At 43.5% G+C, this 19,603-nt stretch overlaps 3 protein-coding genes across 3 annotated transcripts in view; 2 read left to right on the plus strand and 1 right to left on the minus strand.

Moving 5' to 3' along the window:
• Nucleotides 1–351: 351 nt before the first annotated feature.
• Nucleotides 352–1,547, plus strand: T265_09603 (hypothetical protein; the record flags this gene model as incomplete). Its single annotated transcript, XM_009175718.1, has 2 exons — nucleotides 352–749; nucleotides 860–1,547. The coding sequence occupies 2 exons, from the start codon at nucleotides 352–354 to the stop codon at nucleotides 1,545–1,547; spliced, it is 1,086 nt and encodes a 361-aa protein (XP_009173982.1).
• A 1,638-nt stretch (nucleotides 1,548–3,185) lies between these two features.
• The window catches only part of T265_09605 (hypothetical protein), a gene marked incomplete at both ends in the record, with an annotated part of 34,796 nt that continues 18,378 nt past the window's right edge, over nucleotides 3,186–19,603 (plus strand). The window contains one exon of the mRNA XM_009175720.1: nucleotides 3,186–3,313. Coding sequence (XP_009173984.1) covers nucleotides 3,186–3,313 — 128 coding nt within the window. The remainder of the gene's footprint in view (nucleotides 3,314–19,603) is intronic.
• Nucleotides 4,605–19,603, minus strand: part of T265_09604 (hypothetical protein) — a gene marked incomplete at both ends in the record, with an annotated part of 79,466 nt that continues 64,467 nt past the window's right edge. Inside the window, 8 exons of the mRNA XM_009175719.1 lie at nucleotides 4,605–5,612; nucleotides 8,221–8,789; nucleotides 11,081–11,447; nucleotides 12,674–12,794; nucleotides 13,206–13,458; nucleotides 14,195–14,433; nucleotides 16,020–16,152; nucleotides 19,174–19,376. Of these exons, the coding sequence (XP_009173983.1) occupies nucleotides 5,250–5,612; nucleotides 8,221–8,789; nucleotides 11,081–11,447; nucleotides 12,674–12,794; nucleotides 13,206–13,458; nucleotides 14,195–14,433; nucleotides 16,020–16,152; nucleotides 19,174–19,376 (2,248 nt within the window). The remainder of the gene's footprint in view (nucleotides 5,613–8,220; nucleotides 8,790–11,080; nucleotides 11,448–12,673; nucleotides 12,795–13,205; nucleotides 13,459–14,194; nucleotides 14,434–16,019; nucleotides 16,153–19,173; nucleotides 19,377–19,603) is intronic.

Below are 19,603 nucleotides of genomic sequence, written 5' to 3' on the forward strand. Positions count from 1 at the left end.
GAGAATCCTATCCTAGTCCTGGTACCACACAGAACACGCATGCTTAGGTCAGTTTCTGCCACACGTGGTAACTCAGCTACCTAGACACACTTTCATATACACACAAACATACGTACAAATGCGTGCACAAAGACCGGTACCATGCAGTCGAACGACTGACCTTGCAATTTTCTGCTTGTACAACTAAACTGAGCTGCTTCGCCGTTGATCAGATGCGATTTGCATAATTCTGGTTGGATGCTGGCCTACCTACCGATGGAGAACCATATATGGTCCAACTAGAGCTTGTATAAAAAGTGAACACCGGTTACGACGCAGTTGAATCGTGTGCAGAGAAGACAAAACGAGAAAATGGGAGACGAAGATATTTCCGCTCTCGTTATTGATAACGGATCTGGTATGTGTAAGGCTGGGTTTGCCGGTGATGATGCTCCTCGAGCTGTCTTTCCGTCCATCGTTGGTCGTCCACGTCACCAAGGTGTCATGGTTGGTATGGGACAAAAAGACAGTTACGTCGGTGATGAGGCCCAGTCCAAAAGAGGGATTCTCACCCTAAAGTACCCTATTGAACACGGAATCGTCACCAACTGGGATGACATGGAAAAGATTTGGCACCATACATTCTACAATGAATTGCGTGTTGCGCCTGAAGAACATCCTGTTCTGCTCACCGAGGCCCCATTGAACCCAAAAGCAAACAGAGAGAAGATGACGCAGATTATGTTTGAAACATTCAACACACCTGCTATGTATGTCGCCATTCAAGCAGTTCTTTCTCTATATGCCTCTGGAAGAACGACGGGGATTGTGTTGGATTCNTCGCCATTCAAGCAGTTCTTTCCCTATATGCCTCTGGAAGAACGACGGGTATTGTGTTGGATTCTGGAGATGGCGTCTCCCATACCGTCCCCATCTATGAGGGTTATGCCCTACCTCATGCGATCATCCGTATGGACCTGGCCGGGCGTGACTTGACCGACTACCTGATGAAAATTCTGACGGAACGTGGTTATAGTTTTACCACAACTGCCGAACGCGAGATTGTTCGTGATATCAAAGAGAAACTGTGCTTTGTAGCCTTGGATTTCGAACTAGAGATGCAAACAGCGGCGTCCAGCTCTGCACTTGAGAAAAGCTATGAACTGCCTGATGGTCAGGTAATCACGATAGGAAATGAGCGATTCAGATGTCCGGAAACCCTGTTCCAACCGGCCTTCATTGGAATGGAAAGTGCTGGAATTCATGAGACTGCCTATAGTTCAATCATGAAATGTGATGTAGACATTCGTAAAGATTTGTACTCCAACATTGTTCTCTCCGGTGGCACCACAATGTTCCCGGGTATTGCGGATCGTATGCAGAAAGAAATCACCCAGTTAGCACCACCAACAATGAAAATCAAAATCGTTGCACCACCCGAGCGCAAGTACTCGGTCTGGATTGGCGGTTCTATTCTTGGCTCGCTTTCAACTTTCCAACAGATGTGGATATCGAAAAATGAGTATGACGAATCGGGTCCATCGATTGTGCACAGGAAATGTTTCTAAAGTGACTCATATGCTAACGGCGCGAATCTCTGGTCCTGCAGGTGTGATTTTGCGTGTGATATTTTTCTATCCACTTTGCAAGCTGTCTATTTTCTCTTGTCAATCTGTTTCTTTTAAATCCCCAAAAATCCTTTATATATATTGCGTTTTCACTACGTCCAAACCAGATCGTGTGGGGGGAAAGTGTGCGAAATGTTTCTAAAGCCACGAGTTATTATTACTTGGTTCCGCCCTTTCTAACCTAGTATTCAATGTCAAACTATGTGAGCCCAGCTGGTCACTGACCACTTATGATAACTTCTTAGGTTACATGCTCAATTTTGTAGAGATTGTTCACAAGTCTTTGGATGAGCGAAGTATAATAGAAACAGTATTGCTTCTTAACAGTGAGTTCCAAGGTCATGTTTTATCCGTCGCGAGTGATGTACACAATGTTGCTAATGCGAACTCTCGGATAACGAATTCATTCAAGCTAGTTCGAAAACGATATTAGCTTCTAGATTGTCGGGGCTTAACGTAGGTACTCGTTGACATGGGAACGAATAGGAATTTCTTTTTAAACAAATCAGACTGACAAACTACAGAAGTAGCCAACAAATATACCGTCAAAACCGCTAGGTATCGACTGAAGAGAGCAAGTAGAATGGTGAGAGTTTCCTGTGAAAGCAAACAGGATATTGTCGAAAATCCAATCGCATGAAATTGAACTAACGCCCGAAATTCCCGCAATTCTAACATAGCTGTCAGCTGAAAGCAACAGGCAGCCCGACCCGTCTAAATTCTAATACATGCAAAGTATGAGAAAGTATGTAGTTGGATACGATTTACATAATAAGAAGACTGAAGTCATTCTGGTTAGGAGAATGGATGGAAAAGTAGTATTGAGATTGGAATAAATTGTAATTTAGTGAGGATGCCACCGCGGGGAGTTCGTCAAACACCTTACGAATATCAAGGTAGATAAAAATGCTACGCAATCCGGTATCTTAAGCGGATGAAATATAGTTAAAGAAATCCACCCAGCATGTGCCAACTGACCGAGGGACATAAACCCATATTGCCAAGTGCTGAGGGTCTTGTTGATGAATAGGTAATCCGTGACAGGGACTTAACTAAGGCACTGTAGGTTACGGGAGAGTATGCAAGTATGGTGAGTGCCACAAAGGCTAGAACGTCTGTGCATTCTGCACCTCAATGATGTATGGAAGTATCAACAGCTATTTGCGTGATTGAGGTGCCGAAAACGACAATCAAACAGGGACGGAATACCGGGCACTTGACCACATTAGATACCAAAACGCCCGGTGTAAAAGTGAAACATAATAGCCTGTCAATTCCATCTTCCAATCCACGAATTCAGGTGCGCAGTTCTTCTCCAGCAATGTCGATGAGAATTGATCCTATGGTTAAAAACTCTTAGGGCACCCGTCCAACTTCATACCACATTCTGTTCTAAAGAAATATTGCTCAAATACACGGGGCCAACTTTCAGAAAGGTTAACCGTCTTTGAATCTTCGTTGAAAAAGAATCGCAGACCAGGTATCATTTTTGCTATCGACAACAGTACACCAGTAGTAAATGCAGGTGCTTAATTGTCATAAAACTATGAGAAAGGAGTGCCCAGGCAAAAAGCTAAAATGGCGGCAGCATGGGTTACTGATTGGAAGTCATTTGATGTGGTCAGTGCACCAACTGCTTGGTTAAACCCTGCATGTTGCCCTCAAGTTCGCGCCTTATGCATCGGAGTTAGGCATCCCAGTATCAGGTAAGCTTGTTATGACAGATGTGATGCTTAGAAAATCCATGGTTTGAAATAGGTAAGGTAACTAATCGGTCCTAGTATTCTAGAATTCCCTTCTGTTTCAAAATCAGTCCAAAGAATTTTGTTAAAGGAGGACACAGTGACTCAGCTCCGTCTTTCGATCATGCTGATATAGGCTCATCTAACTCATCAGCCCGATGGCGTTTCAAGACAATGACACATTATAACTCTATAAACTGCGACAAGGGACGTAAATTTAAGGATCACTGCTCAATCTGACCAAGTCGAACATTAGCAAAAGGTTGTTGCTGGAAATATTCTGCCCACTGATCCAAACCCAGGTTTCTATTACATATAAATTACCCGGTTTTGTAAATTAGCTGAAACAGCACCTTTACGCATCAACAGCGCCAGCGAATTCCGATTGATGGAATTTCTGGTCCCATTACGCTTCACATGAGGTTGCATCCTAACACCTAGTCAAATTATGCTTTGAGCCTGCTGAGGTACACTGTCTCCTACCAAGCAGTGACATTGACCGCTCTGAGATATAATGGTTTCTAGGTACGCGCACAGAAACAAGCAGAATTTCGGGCGTCGTGCATGGTTGTTATCTATTCCCAGTGATACTAAGAGAGGCTATTCGTGGAGTACTGTACAGTGAGAACCAATTTTTTTGGTTTTGAACCACAAAGATCTTCTAGTGCCAAGCCCGTTCCTCAGGTTCGCCGGAGAACTTTGGTAAAAAAACAACACAACACGAGAGCGCAATAATATCCAGCGTGCTTAGTTCAAAGTGACCAGCAATCAAGGATTGAACCTATCATCGGTAGGAGATACGACCAGTTTGGCTCGACGATTGCTCAGCATTAAGAAGCCAGATAACACGATCGCGTCCAAACCCAGTACCACCGAGAAGCAAGTGATATTAGCCGCAAAATTTCGAATGGCGCTCATAATCATGACTACTACGACCGCCAGGCAAACAAACTCAGGTGACCACAAACATTGAATAGAAGCCGACCATGTGATACCCATCATGTGGTGGATCGAAATCGATTCAGAAGATGGCGCCAAATGGATAAAAGCTTGAACAAAGTGACATCAGCCGACAAGTTGTATCAGAGAAAGCCTATTCACAATAAACTATTTGTCACGCACCCGGTGGCTGGTACGGACGACTGACTTCGATCAACCTGACTACTTGTCCGTTTTATCGTGTCTCCTGCTGGCACACATATGCCTTCGGGTCTCGGCCCCAATGAATCAAATAAAATAAATGAGCGGGAGGTTTCATCGACCTGGGTAATCGCAACTCAGCTGCTATTCGTAACAATGGGCGTCAAAAAGCCACGTGGTTTCGTAGATAATCTACAATCTGGGACAGATATGTGAATAGAAAAAATCTCAGAACCAGGCTGAGCAGTGTGCTCGAAAAAAGAACTAGAGTTAACTCGAGAATATTACGAAAAATCTTCATGCATTAGTAACAACAGTATTGATACCAGTGACCAAAATAAGAGGTCCCAAACTTTTGCCAACTTATTGCGTGAAGCACGACCTGGAAGCCGGTTTATAGCACAATACAAGAACAAATGCGACCACTGGTTCATGAGTGATCCGTGCCAAATTAAGAAAAAGGGATTTAAAAAAGTACCGTGTAAGTAAAGGAGACAGAGGGCTAATGCAGTGAGAAGGGAAAATAATCAATTCAGACTCTTGCAGAATGTAAAAAATCTGGTCATCAAATACTGGTCTACTGTACGAAGGTACACACAGGGAAATGAGCGGGGTTGTTGGCAAAAAACTCTCAAAAATAACCCGAAAATAAGATTGTATTTGGCAAACGTTGGGAGCATGCCAGAACCACAGGCATAAGACTGTTCTAAAGACTAGTTTAAACGAGCATCCAAAGCGGGAAGGGTCGGAGGGAATTATTTCAGTCATCTTGTTGTACGTCACCATCACCGACATCGCGTAAATCGGTATCTTCATGAGGATCCAAACGCTCTTCGTTTCGTGTGGGCTCAGATGGAAGCCAGTTTGCGGTCAAAGTATGGTCAGTCGCAAGCTGAGAGTCGGAGCTCCATCGCAAGCTGGAACCGCGAGTGGCCACAGAGTATAGATCTAAATCTAAATCCGGATCCACAGCTTCTGCTTCGTTCACATTGTGTGACAGAAAGTCACCGACATCGGCCGGGCTAAACGCAGTTGGATCAGCTCCGCTGAATGACGATCTTCGTGCGAATGACAAGCGATACCGAGATTGATCAATGAAAACAGATGTTCTTTCCTGAGGAGTCTGAAAGAAACAGACCGTGCATGTGTCAGTAAAAGCAAGTTGAAGGTTGTACCGTATAAATAAAAACTCAAAAAGCACCTTTAAACTCATAAACCATTCCAATAATCGGAGAATAGTATAACTTTTATTGCGAACACACTATTCCAAGATCTAGCTTATACTCCATTCAGTCAGCAGATGGAGCTGTCGAGCATCTACGAAGATACAGTGATTCTAGTTTCGTTAACCGAGGATAAAATTACTATTGGTTAGAGGCAAGTGCTGTTCAGCACAAAACTGACTGTGATGACCATCAACCCTGGAACAACTGTTCAGATAAACTTGTTCCAGAATTAATCAGCCGACTTTGGTACTCGTACTACCTGTTAGTACCACGATAGCTGTGCTGTTTGCTGACCTCGGCAACCATACTAAATCAGGATGGAATCTATCTTTTTTCAGTTTCTGAGCAGCCGCCCATATACTGACAACAAACAAAGACCGTTATGGACAGTTCACAAATCTGATGATGCACCACGTGATGGGAAACATCGAGCATTTGGAAAGGCGGATGGATTCACTCACAGAGCTACGGTATCGTTGAAAATCAGTGAAGCCACAGAATCTTGCACTTGCTGAAATATAGTTGATTTGTTCCTTAATTATGGCTCCCAGTATTTCTACTAGTGAACGTGGAGTGGACTATTCGGCTCTACAACTCTTGCTCAATCATGCTCTACCATAAGCTCATAAGTCAACTTCAGGACCGGTCATTAAATAGGTACTCTAAGGCGAATGAGAACCTGCCATCTTGGCGCTGCAAACGTGGAAGAACAACAAGATATCGATAAGTTAGGCTAGGGTCAACCAGTTTCAAATACCAACTGCGCATTCCATTGGCATAGATGGCGACGAGATGAAAGCTAATCTTCTTACTGTTCCGATGCAAGTGTGTGAAAATCAGCCAGTATGCAAATACTGGTTTGAAAAAGAATTTGTATTTCGTGTCTTATCGTAGCTGACCTTCCACATATGATTATAGCCCTGAGGACGACCAATCAAACAGCTCAAACGATGGTGAACCAGTGAGTGACAAGTCACGGGAAACAGGAAAAGGAACCACAGGAAAAGTAGCAGAATATCTGACCCAGTTGATGAGATTCCTCGAACAAAGCTGGCAGTAATATCTCTGTTATAACCACACTGTAACTGCCCACTGTGCGAGAATCATATTTCAGCCTGGATCGGGAAAGGATACACTTTACAAAGTATCCTATATTATGTATTACATATATCGTCGGAGAGGAAATTTGTGAGGCGAGAGATCGAACTCCGCAGGATCACGTGGCACAATTTGATATGGGTTCTAAACGTGAAGGGTCCGTGGAGAGTAGCTGAATCATCACATAGATAATTTTTGTCAGTTAACACCAGAACACCAAATAAAAACACCCCTTCGACGTCTAATTCGTTTTCTTATTGAAGCCCAAATGCGAGAACCTACAAGATGAAATAAGTCTATTTGAAGGCTCATTGCAAGCGTTATATGGTGGGGTTATTTTTCCGTTTGGGGCTTGAACGCGAGGTGGATACGGTGGAAAAACGGAATGGTTTCTCTACTACTTTATGTAAATTCACGTACTGATACGTAACTTATCAAAATATTGCCACTGAGGAATGCTGTGAGTACAGCGTCAAGAAGAAAAGGTATATCAAATGCTAGACAGTTTCCACTACGTAGTGCATGCAGATACAATTAATAAGATGTTATCATTGTACAGACATTCGAGCGTAAACCTACAAGGACGTTTTGAGCAGCCTTGCGATATCACACTGTTTATTGCATGCAATGAATGAGGTGGCACACTTCCTCTCTCTCTATCTCTGTTTGCATTCCATCGTTGTTAACAGAAACAGCTCGGGAAAATGAACTGTAAGCAACCCGAAACGGTTCAACCAGTCCATGAGAGATGTGCAACGATGGCTGCATTCATTGAGCTTATTTTTTCAGCTCTGTCAAAGCTGTACCGCATTACTGTGCAGAGCTCTATTTCCAGTGTTTCTGTCTGCTTCAGATCCACCGACTTCTAGAGGCTCTGAAGCATTGGTTTTGATGGAGGGATGCGTTACATCGGATTATTGCGAGTAGGGTGGGTGACACAGAGAGCGAACAGTCCAACAACGACCAAACAGATTAAGATACAGTGTTTTGGTTATTTTGCCACGGAGCATCAAATCACTCGTGTCTGGTTTAATTTGAGGACAGAAATACTACTGCTTTGGCGTGAGTGGCTGAACTAATCCGTTTTGTGGAGCTAATACTACGTCATTTTCGATGCCCAGCTGTTGCAAAATTTTTTTAGCATCACTATACATAAACTAATCGACCGCTTCAATAACCACGGGAGTCGAGTTTCCCGGAAATCAGCAAGTTAATGAGGACAATGACTCGAAAAGCTACAAGCATATGAAACTTCAGATTCGGGAATATTGGCAGCAACAAAATAATTAGAGGTAATTAACTCATTTTGAAACCTTTCAGCGTGTCGAGTTTTACCAAAAAGGTCGCTGGGGTCAAATGAAATTAGTCGTTAGAATATTTTGGGATAGAAAATGGTTTTACGAATACCTGAACTGTGGACGTATTCGGTTGTGTGATTGGTGCTGAAGCCACATTGTTTGAGCCTGAGATCGAGGGTGAGAGCCCACCGAATTCAGTCAGTGTTGGTGTGGAATGCCTTGGAGATCGAGGAGCGTCAATATCATCCAAGGGATCATGCTGCATCGGTTGGGATGAGTTCAGACTGGTAGAATGCGATAGCACTGATGGGGTTGGCTTACAAGAACCGGATGCGATGGAAAGCCTGCGCAAACGTCTTATCAGGACTCCTCTAAGTTCAGCCCTCTCAGCCCTTTCAGCTTGATGAAGTCCGGAGTCCCATTTTCCTGAAGGGTGGTCAGGCTGTGGTGCCTCCTGTTTAAAGGACGTCCGTCGACTTGCCCGCTCTCTTCCGGGGGATAATAGCAATGATGTTTGTAGTCCTGATGTGGCACTTCGGAAAGTGAACTCCTTCGCACGTGCAGAGGAACGATGTTGTGAGGAGGACTTTCTGGTGTCTTCGGGAAATGAGCCACGTCTCAGCCCGTGTAAATCTGAAAGGTCACTCTCCGCTGCATCGACAAATCGCACTGCACCGGCTGATGTAGAAGATAAACAACGAAACGGCCACATCAAGGTAACAACAAGCATAAGAATCAGAACACTGCTTGACGGCTGAACATAAACTTCTAGATCATCTTTCCAATTAAGAATAAAACAGACCAACAAACATGAAACACTGCATTATGGACTTTGTTGACAACAGCGCAGTTGCGAATCTGCATACGGCATGGTAGCTGCGAGTTGCTGCTAGTCCTGTGGTGAACATCCGGAGAATGGAAATAACTATTTTGCCAGGTGTCAAAGAATCACAGCAACATTCCCCAACTTTGGGCTACTGAGAGAGGGAAAGATAAGTCATGATTGTGCAACGAAACTCCGGTGGAACTGAATTGCGTTCAGAACACCTATGGCGGTCTCAATTCCATGAGATAAGTGAATGACGAATTACTAAGAATCCAATGTGGATTGATGTGAAAAAGTGCTATAATGAAATTCCATTCAATAAATGCAGTAGTACCCTAAGAGAATTCCTTCCAAATGGAGGTCACCACCCTTGAAAGGCCATGAAAACGTTGCTTTTCAGCTACACTTGGGTATAAAACCGCCCGAAAAGAGATCGTTCCAGAAAGACTGATTTACAAAACAATTAGGCGTTAAGGTGAGACGGTTAAATCCCAGCCAAAGTCCTCTTGTGTGATATGCTTCAACTGAATGTGCCGCACAAAAGGCATCTCACGTTTTGATTGGTATGATTTTAGAGACATTGCAACATATTTCCTTCATAGGGGACACACTTATAAGGTTAATGAAAATTTCGACAGCCCGCTACCGGTGTTATGCAGAACAGGAGGTCGATGGGAATTCCGGGACTTTGCAAACTTTATGAGCTTCAACGAAGGAGAAAAAGAAAATGGGTTGTCACAGTCTTCAGCAGCTATATGAATAACATCTTCTGTCAAGAAAAAATCCAAAAGATCCTCTGAGGCGTCCCACCTCTGGGGCTTTGTTACGCTTAAAGAGAGTACCAAGTAGCCAAATAAAAAACCAGTGCGAGATTTGTTCGTGTCATAGTTCCTGTATGGCAGTTCAGGTTGCAAACTTTAATGTTATTCAACTGCTGTCATCTAACTGTGTTTATTCGGCTATCAAAATGGAAAAGCAATGCTGCTTTCTACCAGACAACAGCTGAGGCAACCAAGATTTATTCATATTCCCCAATATGGGAACTAATTCTGTGACATCCTTCGGGTGGCGTGTTGGCAGTTTACGTGTACGATAGTTTTGGTCACGAAACCAAATACACGTAATCTGAACGAAGAGGTACAGCTAGAGATGAGTTCAAACCGCTGACCTCCTACATATCGGACGGGTATTCTACCTATGAACTACCGAAGACGCTCGTTGTCCGTCATGTTGAAGCAAGTGACCTTCACAGATGATTCGTCACACTGTCTGAAGGGATAGGAGCTGGCGTCTGTCAGTGCCACTAGCGAACCCAGTGCGTGATTTCCACGGTGGGCCAGATGTCAATATTCCCTGATATGCAGAGGGTGTTAGTGTAAATTGCTAAAATGTAGAGGCAGATTTAGTAGATACTGAGATGAGAAGTACGAGTATGCGTATCATGAACGAAAAGGTCCGCGGTTCAAATCCATCCTCCGGCATGTCCTTTCGTTCAAACTATATGTACTTGAATTTTCCATTTCAACATTTACACAATTCCTTTCTACCTTATGAGAGTTTTTATATTCTCGCAAACTATCGTCTATGCAAACAAATTGATTGAGACTGGTTCGGTATGGAATAGCGACGACCGATGTGTGGAAAAACAAAAGCGCAATATGCCCTGAAACGTGGGTACATCACCTTTGTTCCCTACGAACGTCATCGTTCACATTCAGCTGACGACGGAAGGCTGAATCTCGCCATGTAATGGTACAAATAACCGTTTCGGAATTTCGCTCTCAGATGTTTACGGTCTCCACATCTAATGACCATAAACCCAGCATGCAATGAAACGTTCGAAATGCATTTCCGTCCGGTTTGTGCTTATATATCGCACATTTTCGTTGTCCGATTTTAACTACATATCTCTAGAGAAGGTGGTGTATATTCCACCTTGTGTTCACTTCGATACCCTGATAAAGCCAAAACAGTCGAAACAATAGAACATGAAACCGCTTGCCATGACGGGGATTCCACCACACAACTTGAACAACAACAGCGGCGAAAGCACTGGCAGGAACTCCGTCATGTTTTCTAACAAGTGTGTTCACAGGGTATTCTGCCGTGCTATCAAATTTTTATGGAAATTGTAGTCACTCACGTGGGAATTCACCGAAATCGGCTTGTGAACCTTCTGATCCTATTTTCTTGCCATCCATAGATAAACCACGTTCTGGAGAATTGCTGCGGCTACTAGTTACAGAACTCGGGACCAGGTAGAATGGGGTAGTGAGAATGGGAACCTCGCGGCGTCCAAGATTTCCATCGGGTTCATCTTCTCTTGTGTATTCGTCATTCTCGTTGAGGCTTGGCTCGCTATCAGCGATGACTTCGGAAACTTGAATTGAAGGGATGGTTTGAGTTTTAAACGAAGGATACTTCTCTGATGGTTGACGAGGTTTAGGACTTGTCCCAGCTTGTGTGAGGTCGGTATGCGATCCAGTTGGGCTCGTGGTAGAACTGTCAGACTGTTCGAAAAGAATGGGTGAAGATTTCAAACAAATATGGCCAACAAGTATTTGAGAGTGTATATTAGAAGACGCGAAGGGGTATCTTGTTTTCCAAAAAAAGATTTGATTCCACAAACAGTTTGCACCGACTCGTGTGTGCTCAAAAGAGAGATCTATCAAGTATTCTAGGACCTGAGGTAAACAAAGAATAGTTCCACATAATTATTTACGTACATCGTAATCACCCAATGTTTGATAAACAATTACTCTAAAGCTACAAACCCACTTGGTCGACCCTAATGTCCTCCTGAGAAGTTCCAATATGTATAGCTGACGTTTGCCGGGTTTGATCCTATCCACCTTAGTACTATCCGGTCTATGCTTATGGCTTGATCATCATCAAATCCATCATGAAGACCGATGTCCATGGTTGTATGAACCATACAACTGTTCATCCGTAATCAGCTTGTTCTGACCAATTCCACGGCCGCTTGGGCTAGCAATCACATTCTAACGCGAATGATTTAAGGAGAAGTTAAGAGTTTATGAGAATGACTAAAAGTAGTGACACCCCATTTCTAAACCTCTAACGACTGCTGTAGGGACATTTAAGCAGTACTAGATAAGGTATCGCGTGTCTGTGGCCGAGTTTCCTATCACCGCAAACTGGTATCGGAGCCACACTGTCACGAGTGACGAAAATAACGTTCCCATCAAATGATATGACGAATAGATAGTACTCGGGGCGATACGGGTTGGAAATGTTGGTTTGAGGTGCATGCCAAGTTTGAGCTAAGCAAGTTAGCACTACTGATTAGCCTCTTATATAGGCAGCCATCGCGTCACATGGACTTAGGTTCTGAACTAGTTTGGTCGATCGTTGACCAGTCTAGCCGTGCTGACCAAGTTAAACAGTATTTGTACTGCAGTCGAATCAGTTGCAAAAAGACGAGTTAGACTGGTGGCTTACTTGCATTAGGGACCAACAGATGTTCGGTCCGGGAATTCACTTGAGTTGCTACCGTGTAATTGTTGCTATTAAGCAAGCAGCACACAAGAGATTTCCATTAGACCTTAGTCTAAGGACACAAAGAACACAATAGGAAGTTCTACGTATACCGTAAAAGCTGCCTAATAACACTGCTTACACCTGTATAATACAAAGAGAAGTTGAGTTGTAGGATTATTCTAAGTGTACAACCTAAAAGTATGCCATAACAGTAGACGAAGACTAGCAAACTCACAGAGGTCAAACAGGAAACATCGATATCATCACATATGGTCGTATATTCACGATAGGCGTGATCATGTCCACGATAGGAGGCTCCACGAGGACGGGAAAAAAGGTTTTTTAGTCTTGTGGAACTGTGCAATAGACAAAGAAAGATGGATGAAAGCAAGTAAAACAAACCATGTCTGGCGGTGCGTACAACAGGTGGATAAAAAAGGTTTCACTAACAAGATGGATTCGCTACATTATATATTCGTCTCTAGAGTGGTCTGCTGTTGTGCAGTAATCCCTTCAAAGAGAGGACATCACGGAGAAAGCTTCCCTTGGCTCCTCTTAAGGAACCTCTAGCTCACAAGGACTAATGTGCAACTACAGTAAATAATAACAAACGGAGTAACTGAAACCTGCTCAGACCACTTGTGAGGATAATAATAATAATAATAATAATGCAGTAAGAATATACAAATTCACATATGAAATCCTGAACAACTTATGGGTAAGAAGCTCAACTATCAAAGCGAAGCCGTGATACAAGCAGGACTTACTCGAAAGAATGTCCACTCGTGAAACCCTGACTCGCAGTCCACACTCGAGAGTCCGACTTGGAAGGTCTGTAACGCGATCCACCCTTGGGCACCGGTGATGGTGAACGCTCGCGTGTGTTGTACTGTGCTGCATTTAACGGAGGTTCATGCCTCTCCTCAGATGTGATAGTTCGCAAACAACTGGATAACCTTCTGCGTATATCAACCGCATTTCCGACAAAACTATCCTGGTTTTCTTGTGTCGCTTGGTCACCTGTGATCACAGTACCAAAAAAGGAGAATGAAACTTTAAGTCTGATCAAAAGAAATCGGTTTTCGTTCGAGGACTAGTTCTGTGAGATGGTGCGTAGTTGAAATTCCAGGTAAAGAGCTAAATGAATTGGTAAATTAGCAACGTATACATTCGATTAAACCAGTAATTCGTACCACTGGGGATTTCATAGTTCACTATGTGGTTGGTCCTCACTGACCATACAACGGAAAGTCAATCGCTGAGATCACTTAGGGGTATCACCACATGAATTTCAAACCATCTCTTTGGCAGGTAAAAAACATTGAAAAATATCGACTCGGCTGAATTCGGTTGAATAAAAATGTGGAATTCCAGCTGGATAGGTAAGTTTGGTTCCTTCCGGACGTTCTCTGCATCACAGCTGATACACGTATCGAGAGTATACGTCAATGATTGTAGAAAACTATCGTTGGAGTCGACTCAAAAGATTTTTGGTCCATCATGGCACCATCATCATTTGTTTCCTACAAACCCCATCCAGAGAACTCTATTCACAAAGAATTAGCACATGAATGTTCGTTTCGTCCGACATTTCACAACAGCGAACGTGAATGATCAGGTGGGCACAGACCAAACAACGGAGATAACATAATCCTAGGGAACGTACGGAGACTGACTTAGGAACCCAGATCAGTTGATTATTCAGAGATATTGGAGGATTGCACCATAAATATACACTCAAAATTAGGCAACATACCATCACTTGCAAGACGTGCTTGTCGTAGTTGTTGATCCATCAACCACATGAGGCTTTCCAACAGAACAGCTTCTTTCTGCATCTGAAAATTAGACCTGTCCACAAGTGAAGTCCTCGTCGTATAGTGTGAGATATTGTCATCCACGGCCCGTAGGTGGTCGTCCAACAGTGAAACCAATCCCCTGAGTTGATTCTGATGAATGTGGATTTCACTTATTCGAAATTGCAGATGATCTAGCCTGGAACCAATGGGCGAATGTCTCAAATGAGTGAACATCGGGAAGTTGACACATCAGGTTCGCCTGCGGCGACAGGCAAACTGATGCACTACTCCCTATTGTTAACCGTACATGCTCCCGAACATTTATATCAAGCATGTCCCCAAACGCTTACTCTATAATCAAACTCTTACTAAGCGGGAAAACATCATCAACTCATTACCCTTCATATACATGAGAAAGAGAAATGCACGTAAAATTTCAGTTCATTCGCTGTTGATACTTTTTGCAATTAAACAGTATATTTCGGAACAGCAAGGGACATCTTGCTGTTACCTTATGACAGAGTTGTTGAGTCTTCCTATTTCGTGGAAACCCATCGTGGAATGAAGACTCAGATGAGCATTCAAGCCGCGCTCTATCTGTCTTGACACATGGCTGATCGGGATCCAATACGGATCTTCCTGTCAACAATGAACACTGGAACATCAGTGTGATAACGTAAACGGTTTGTGGCATGTATTTTCATGTGCGGATGAGCCTCAGAATCCGATATAGGACCAAGAATACAAGATCGATGGGAAAGCATGCACAGACCGTCTTCCCTCAGTTCTCCCATAATTCTGTATAAGGCAGCGCTCCATTAACAACTTATAATCAAATGAAAACCAACCATTTCACGAAAAGGGGGCACCTAGATTTCCTCTTGGAGGAACCGCATCAGGGTTCGTGAAAACTTTTATCGAGCAGTTCCTAGGGGAAAAAATCAATTCAGATTTGTTTCTCATTGAGGATTTATATATATCCATCCGAAGAAAGAGGACCACGAGGAAAGGTGTTTTGGTTTCTATCAGGACGTGTCCAGGCACGAAAAGTGCACGTGCAGAGAACGATACGCTACTAAGGTCACCATCGGTCACCACACAATCCGGATAGCAAGTGCGTGAGCGGAGCATACCAAACATGGCACAGCAACAGGTGACCGGAGGAGCGGGTGTGAAAATTTTCACGGCAGGAACGTCGCCATTGGCTGGACAAGAACGAACAAAGCGAATGACCATATTTGGCCAATCAGCCCTCCCATATATTTACGCACTGGCTCTGTATGTTTTGACCTGACGTGACGATACACCCGTGTCCCTGGTTTTCTGTCTTCTCAATATCGTGTCGTCTGGCAGGCTCAATCCAGCCATAATCAATGGGCGGCCCCACGATACAACTGTTTCCAAAGTGGATGGTCTCAGTGGAAGTTCACACGAAGTAGTGACTGACAGGGAACACCAGTTCGGACTCTTCAAGGAAATAACCTCCATGCTGAGTTGTGGTTTTTGAGCAGTGAGAATTATTTGGACTCGGATGATATCGTACGTCATGCATATCACTTCTCCGAGCCAAAATGCCTGGTCCAGACTTGATTCTGTTACTAGACATTTGTCATCCAATGTTTGGCTAACGTATTCGTGAATACCGCAGGTCGCACCTCGTCCCTAGACTGAGAGGAATAAGGCAAAAGTGGCTTTACTCTTTCGAGGAAATAAAATGGGTTGTTTCTGACTTAACTTTTAGTTCTTTAAACCATTAACAGAAACCCGATGATGGCGACTCACTTCTGGTTTAGCACATCCGTGCGTCGCTCCGCGTCTAGGCTTTCAAGTTTGCAAGACTCACGCCAATAATCATCCACGCATTCTTCTTCAAAATCATGCAGCTTCTCCACTTCGGCAGAGTCAAGAAAAAGCTCTGTACAGGAAGAAAGATACGGTGGTGCACATGATCGCAGTCCCTAGAAGTGGTCATTTGAACTAAATGAATCAACAACGTCAGTTTTATGGAGAAAATAATGTAGATACTGGAAATGTGTAGGAAGTGAGTTTCATACGACAAGTAGTGCCTGCTGGCATTATAAAAAAGATCAATCCACTTGGAAATATGTCAGGACATCAGTAACTCAGATGTATTTAGTGTGGTTGATCAAACGGCTGTTGCTGTTTGTCGAGCTCAGCTATTGAACTTCAGACGTTTCTACACTATCCAGGGGGACACCATCAGTGCGCGGTTGGTAACGATGTCTCGCTGTGTGATAAGGAGACGCATTCAGTCCAAACACCAAACTCGGCGAACTGGTTAACAGGCATCCTATTAAGTGTCGATGAAGCTATTCTATTTACCTAGATATTTCGACTTACCAAAAACGGGATGTTTGAAACGCATGTTTCCATGCCAGTAAAATACGGACAACACCATATATCTCAGATGATACTGAAGTGTTACATACTTTAAGTCTATACACACATGAGTCGCAGTTGCCTTCGGCGCAGCCACAGGAGGTGAAGATCACCCAAAACTTGGCCACTTCAGAAGATCAAAAGTTATTAAATGGTAGACACCTGTTTGACACGACTGCTACCAATATTCGAACCTGTTGCGATGACGGTTTTTAGAGCATTGACTGGCTCTTGTTTCGCTCCGGAATTCCTGAGAACCACAAAAGAGGAGCCGATACATTTCGAAGTCAATGTCTTCATTGATGACCGATCCAACCGGTTCGTCAGACGATTACAACGAAATTTTAACTATGCAAACACATCGGACGATGGCATCGCAACTTCGATTGCCGGTTCCACCAAATTTGTGGAATCTGTCATTCATATTTAGCTGGTACTTGAACCGAAATGTTTAGAATACCGGATGGGTGATTACCACGATATTGTTCGAACATGGTTTATTGTTAATCGTATAACCACGACCGCAGTGATGAATTACACCAGACAATCGGGTACGTTGCTCTTATTGAAATAAATAGGAGTGCATGTCACTGACATAATGTGTTGATATGTTCATGGACCATTTAAATGGGTCAGCCTGCATAGCTGTTTATGAGAAGTCCGCCAAAGCATTGTCCCAGGCCATTCGCCACACATCTGAGTGTTTTCAAAATTAAACTACTTATTTGATGATAAGTAACAGAGTCATGAAGTACTGTAGCAAAGAAGAATCAACTCGGTGACGGTGGGCGAAACGTTCACCACGTTTCTCAACAAGTTCAGTACAGTTCAGATTCTTGCTATGAACGATGGACATTCGCTTAGTGTTACCCACTATCAAGGATCTCTCAAAGTGCAGCAACTTTATATGAGAAAATCCAGATGGACGAGAAGGAACATCGCCTAAGTAACACTGGACATTATTAGGAAGTACTTACTGATTCTAACATGTGAACAGTTGTTATAAAAAAACACAAACCAATGCACTGCACTCTCCCTAAAACATCTTCCAGCCAAGTACAACACACAAGAAACCCTGCTGGTGCCTCAAGTGTTTTGCGACAAAACTCCTCCTTAAAACCAACATACGACCGAAAAGCAATCCTCGCATCCTCCTTTTTCTGCATAATTGGCCAGTGACAGACGCCGTTCTTTTTAACCCATACAGTCCGACCAGTCGTTAGCACATCAACAAGTGAACATTGTTGGTATGTATATGGTATCGTTGTCACCTTATCGGTTCGCGCCTCCTCCGTTCGACGGGTCACTCGGAAGTGAAATGGAACAGGCCGCTTGGTGAACATTCATCATCTATTAAAAATGTCAATGGAATGAGCGTTTTTTAACACTTGTTACCCTGGATGAAGCCCCCACTGGATGGTCGGTAGAGCTGAAATCTTCAGTCGTCTATGCTGCGACACTCAAAAGTATTCAAACGCGCTATTTCCGCACCAGAAGCTGCGTTCGTTGGGACATGTGTTACGTATGCCGAACCATCGTTTGCCGAAGAGAGTGCTGTTTCCCATGCCCAACTCGGAGTGGCGTAAACAGAGAGGTGGCCAACCCTTGACTTGGCAGAGGAGTATGAAGGAGATCACGAAACGCTTGGGTGCTGTCGGTGCTACTCGCCTTCCAGGATGGGGACCGCGTGATCCTCACTGTGCCTGGTTGGAGACACTACAAGATATGGCTGCCAACCGATGTCAGTGGCGTTCTTGTTGTCAGTTTCTGTCCAGATTGCCTGAATGAATGTCTGGAGGTGTAGGCACCTCGGAATGATTGTGATTGCACTAAGTCCCTCCCCTATCCATCTTTATTCTTTTCTTTACAATAAGGCTTTCAAATAAGTCATGGTTGTACGGCAGTGAAGCATCGGTGTTGAACACTGATGTCATGCTGTCGATGATCATGATGATGATGTCCGCATGATCACTGAAGATGTTTGCGCTATAAATTCAGATGAAGCCAGAAATTGAAAAGTGACTAGTTCAAATCGCCTGGGTGTTATGTTGTTCGTGATAATGAATGAGTTATATGAAAACAATACAGTTTTGACGCTAAGGAGTTCGTGAAATTTAATTTGCTTTCGGTTCTCCATTAAAGCACCCAGCAAATATTATCTCCAAGACGGACACAATTTTTATCAGGTAGGAGCAATACCGCATGTGAGGAAGTGCTAATTATTGTGGACACAGAAGCGATTATTTCATATCGATTGGAGATGTGAAAGTGATGAGATAAGTCGGCTTGCACCGCTTCATCATTACCGCTATTGCCGTAGTAACAGCAAGTTGGTGTTCAACAAAATGTCACTCAAGAAAATAGGTGATCCCAAAAGGCACTTTTGCACTGCGATTGGCGTCGCCGAAAAATTTGACCAACGGGAGTATTAACTGGAAAATCAGGATCCTAAAATAAAGAAGTTATCGGCACTTTGTTTGGTATGTTCTCAAGCATGGAAAATGTTGGAAACAGATGAATGAGTGGCAACCCTTACTCAGACCCATTGCCGTTTCATTGCTTGTGCTGAACACTCCGGGTGAGGGCGGAGGACGTGAATCGTTGTGTCCCTTAGAAAAATCGATTGTCTCTCCCTTCGTTCGACGCTTTGGCTTTGGTGTATTTGAATTGTTTTCGGACGATCTTCCATCTGAACTCAACCTTTCCAAGGCTGCAAGTGCACGACGGTTCTTTCGGACCCTGGCAATTTGTAAAAATTAGAGATAATAGGAATGGAGCTCAACATGAAAAAAAAAGAAACTTTAAAATTCCAAAAAAAACTGGTAACAACAAGATAAATTGAATTGTTGGAAATGCGCAAGCCAATCATAAACCATACGGTAGGGAGCATTGCAAGGTTACGGTCGCGCTCTCGTCCACATTCATTCGTATTAAATTGACATTTACATCAGCTGATTGTAATTGTG

The sequence above is a fragment of the Opisthorchis viverrini genome, assembly GCF_000715545.1.
Source record: "Opisthorchis viverrini unplaced genomic scaffold opera_v5_288, whole genome shotgun sequence".
NCBI lineage: Eukaryota > Metazoa > Platyhelminthes > Trematoda > Opisthorchiida > Opisthorchiidae > Opisthorchis > Opisthorchis viverrini.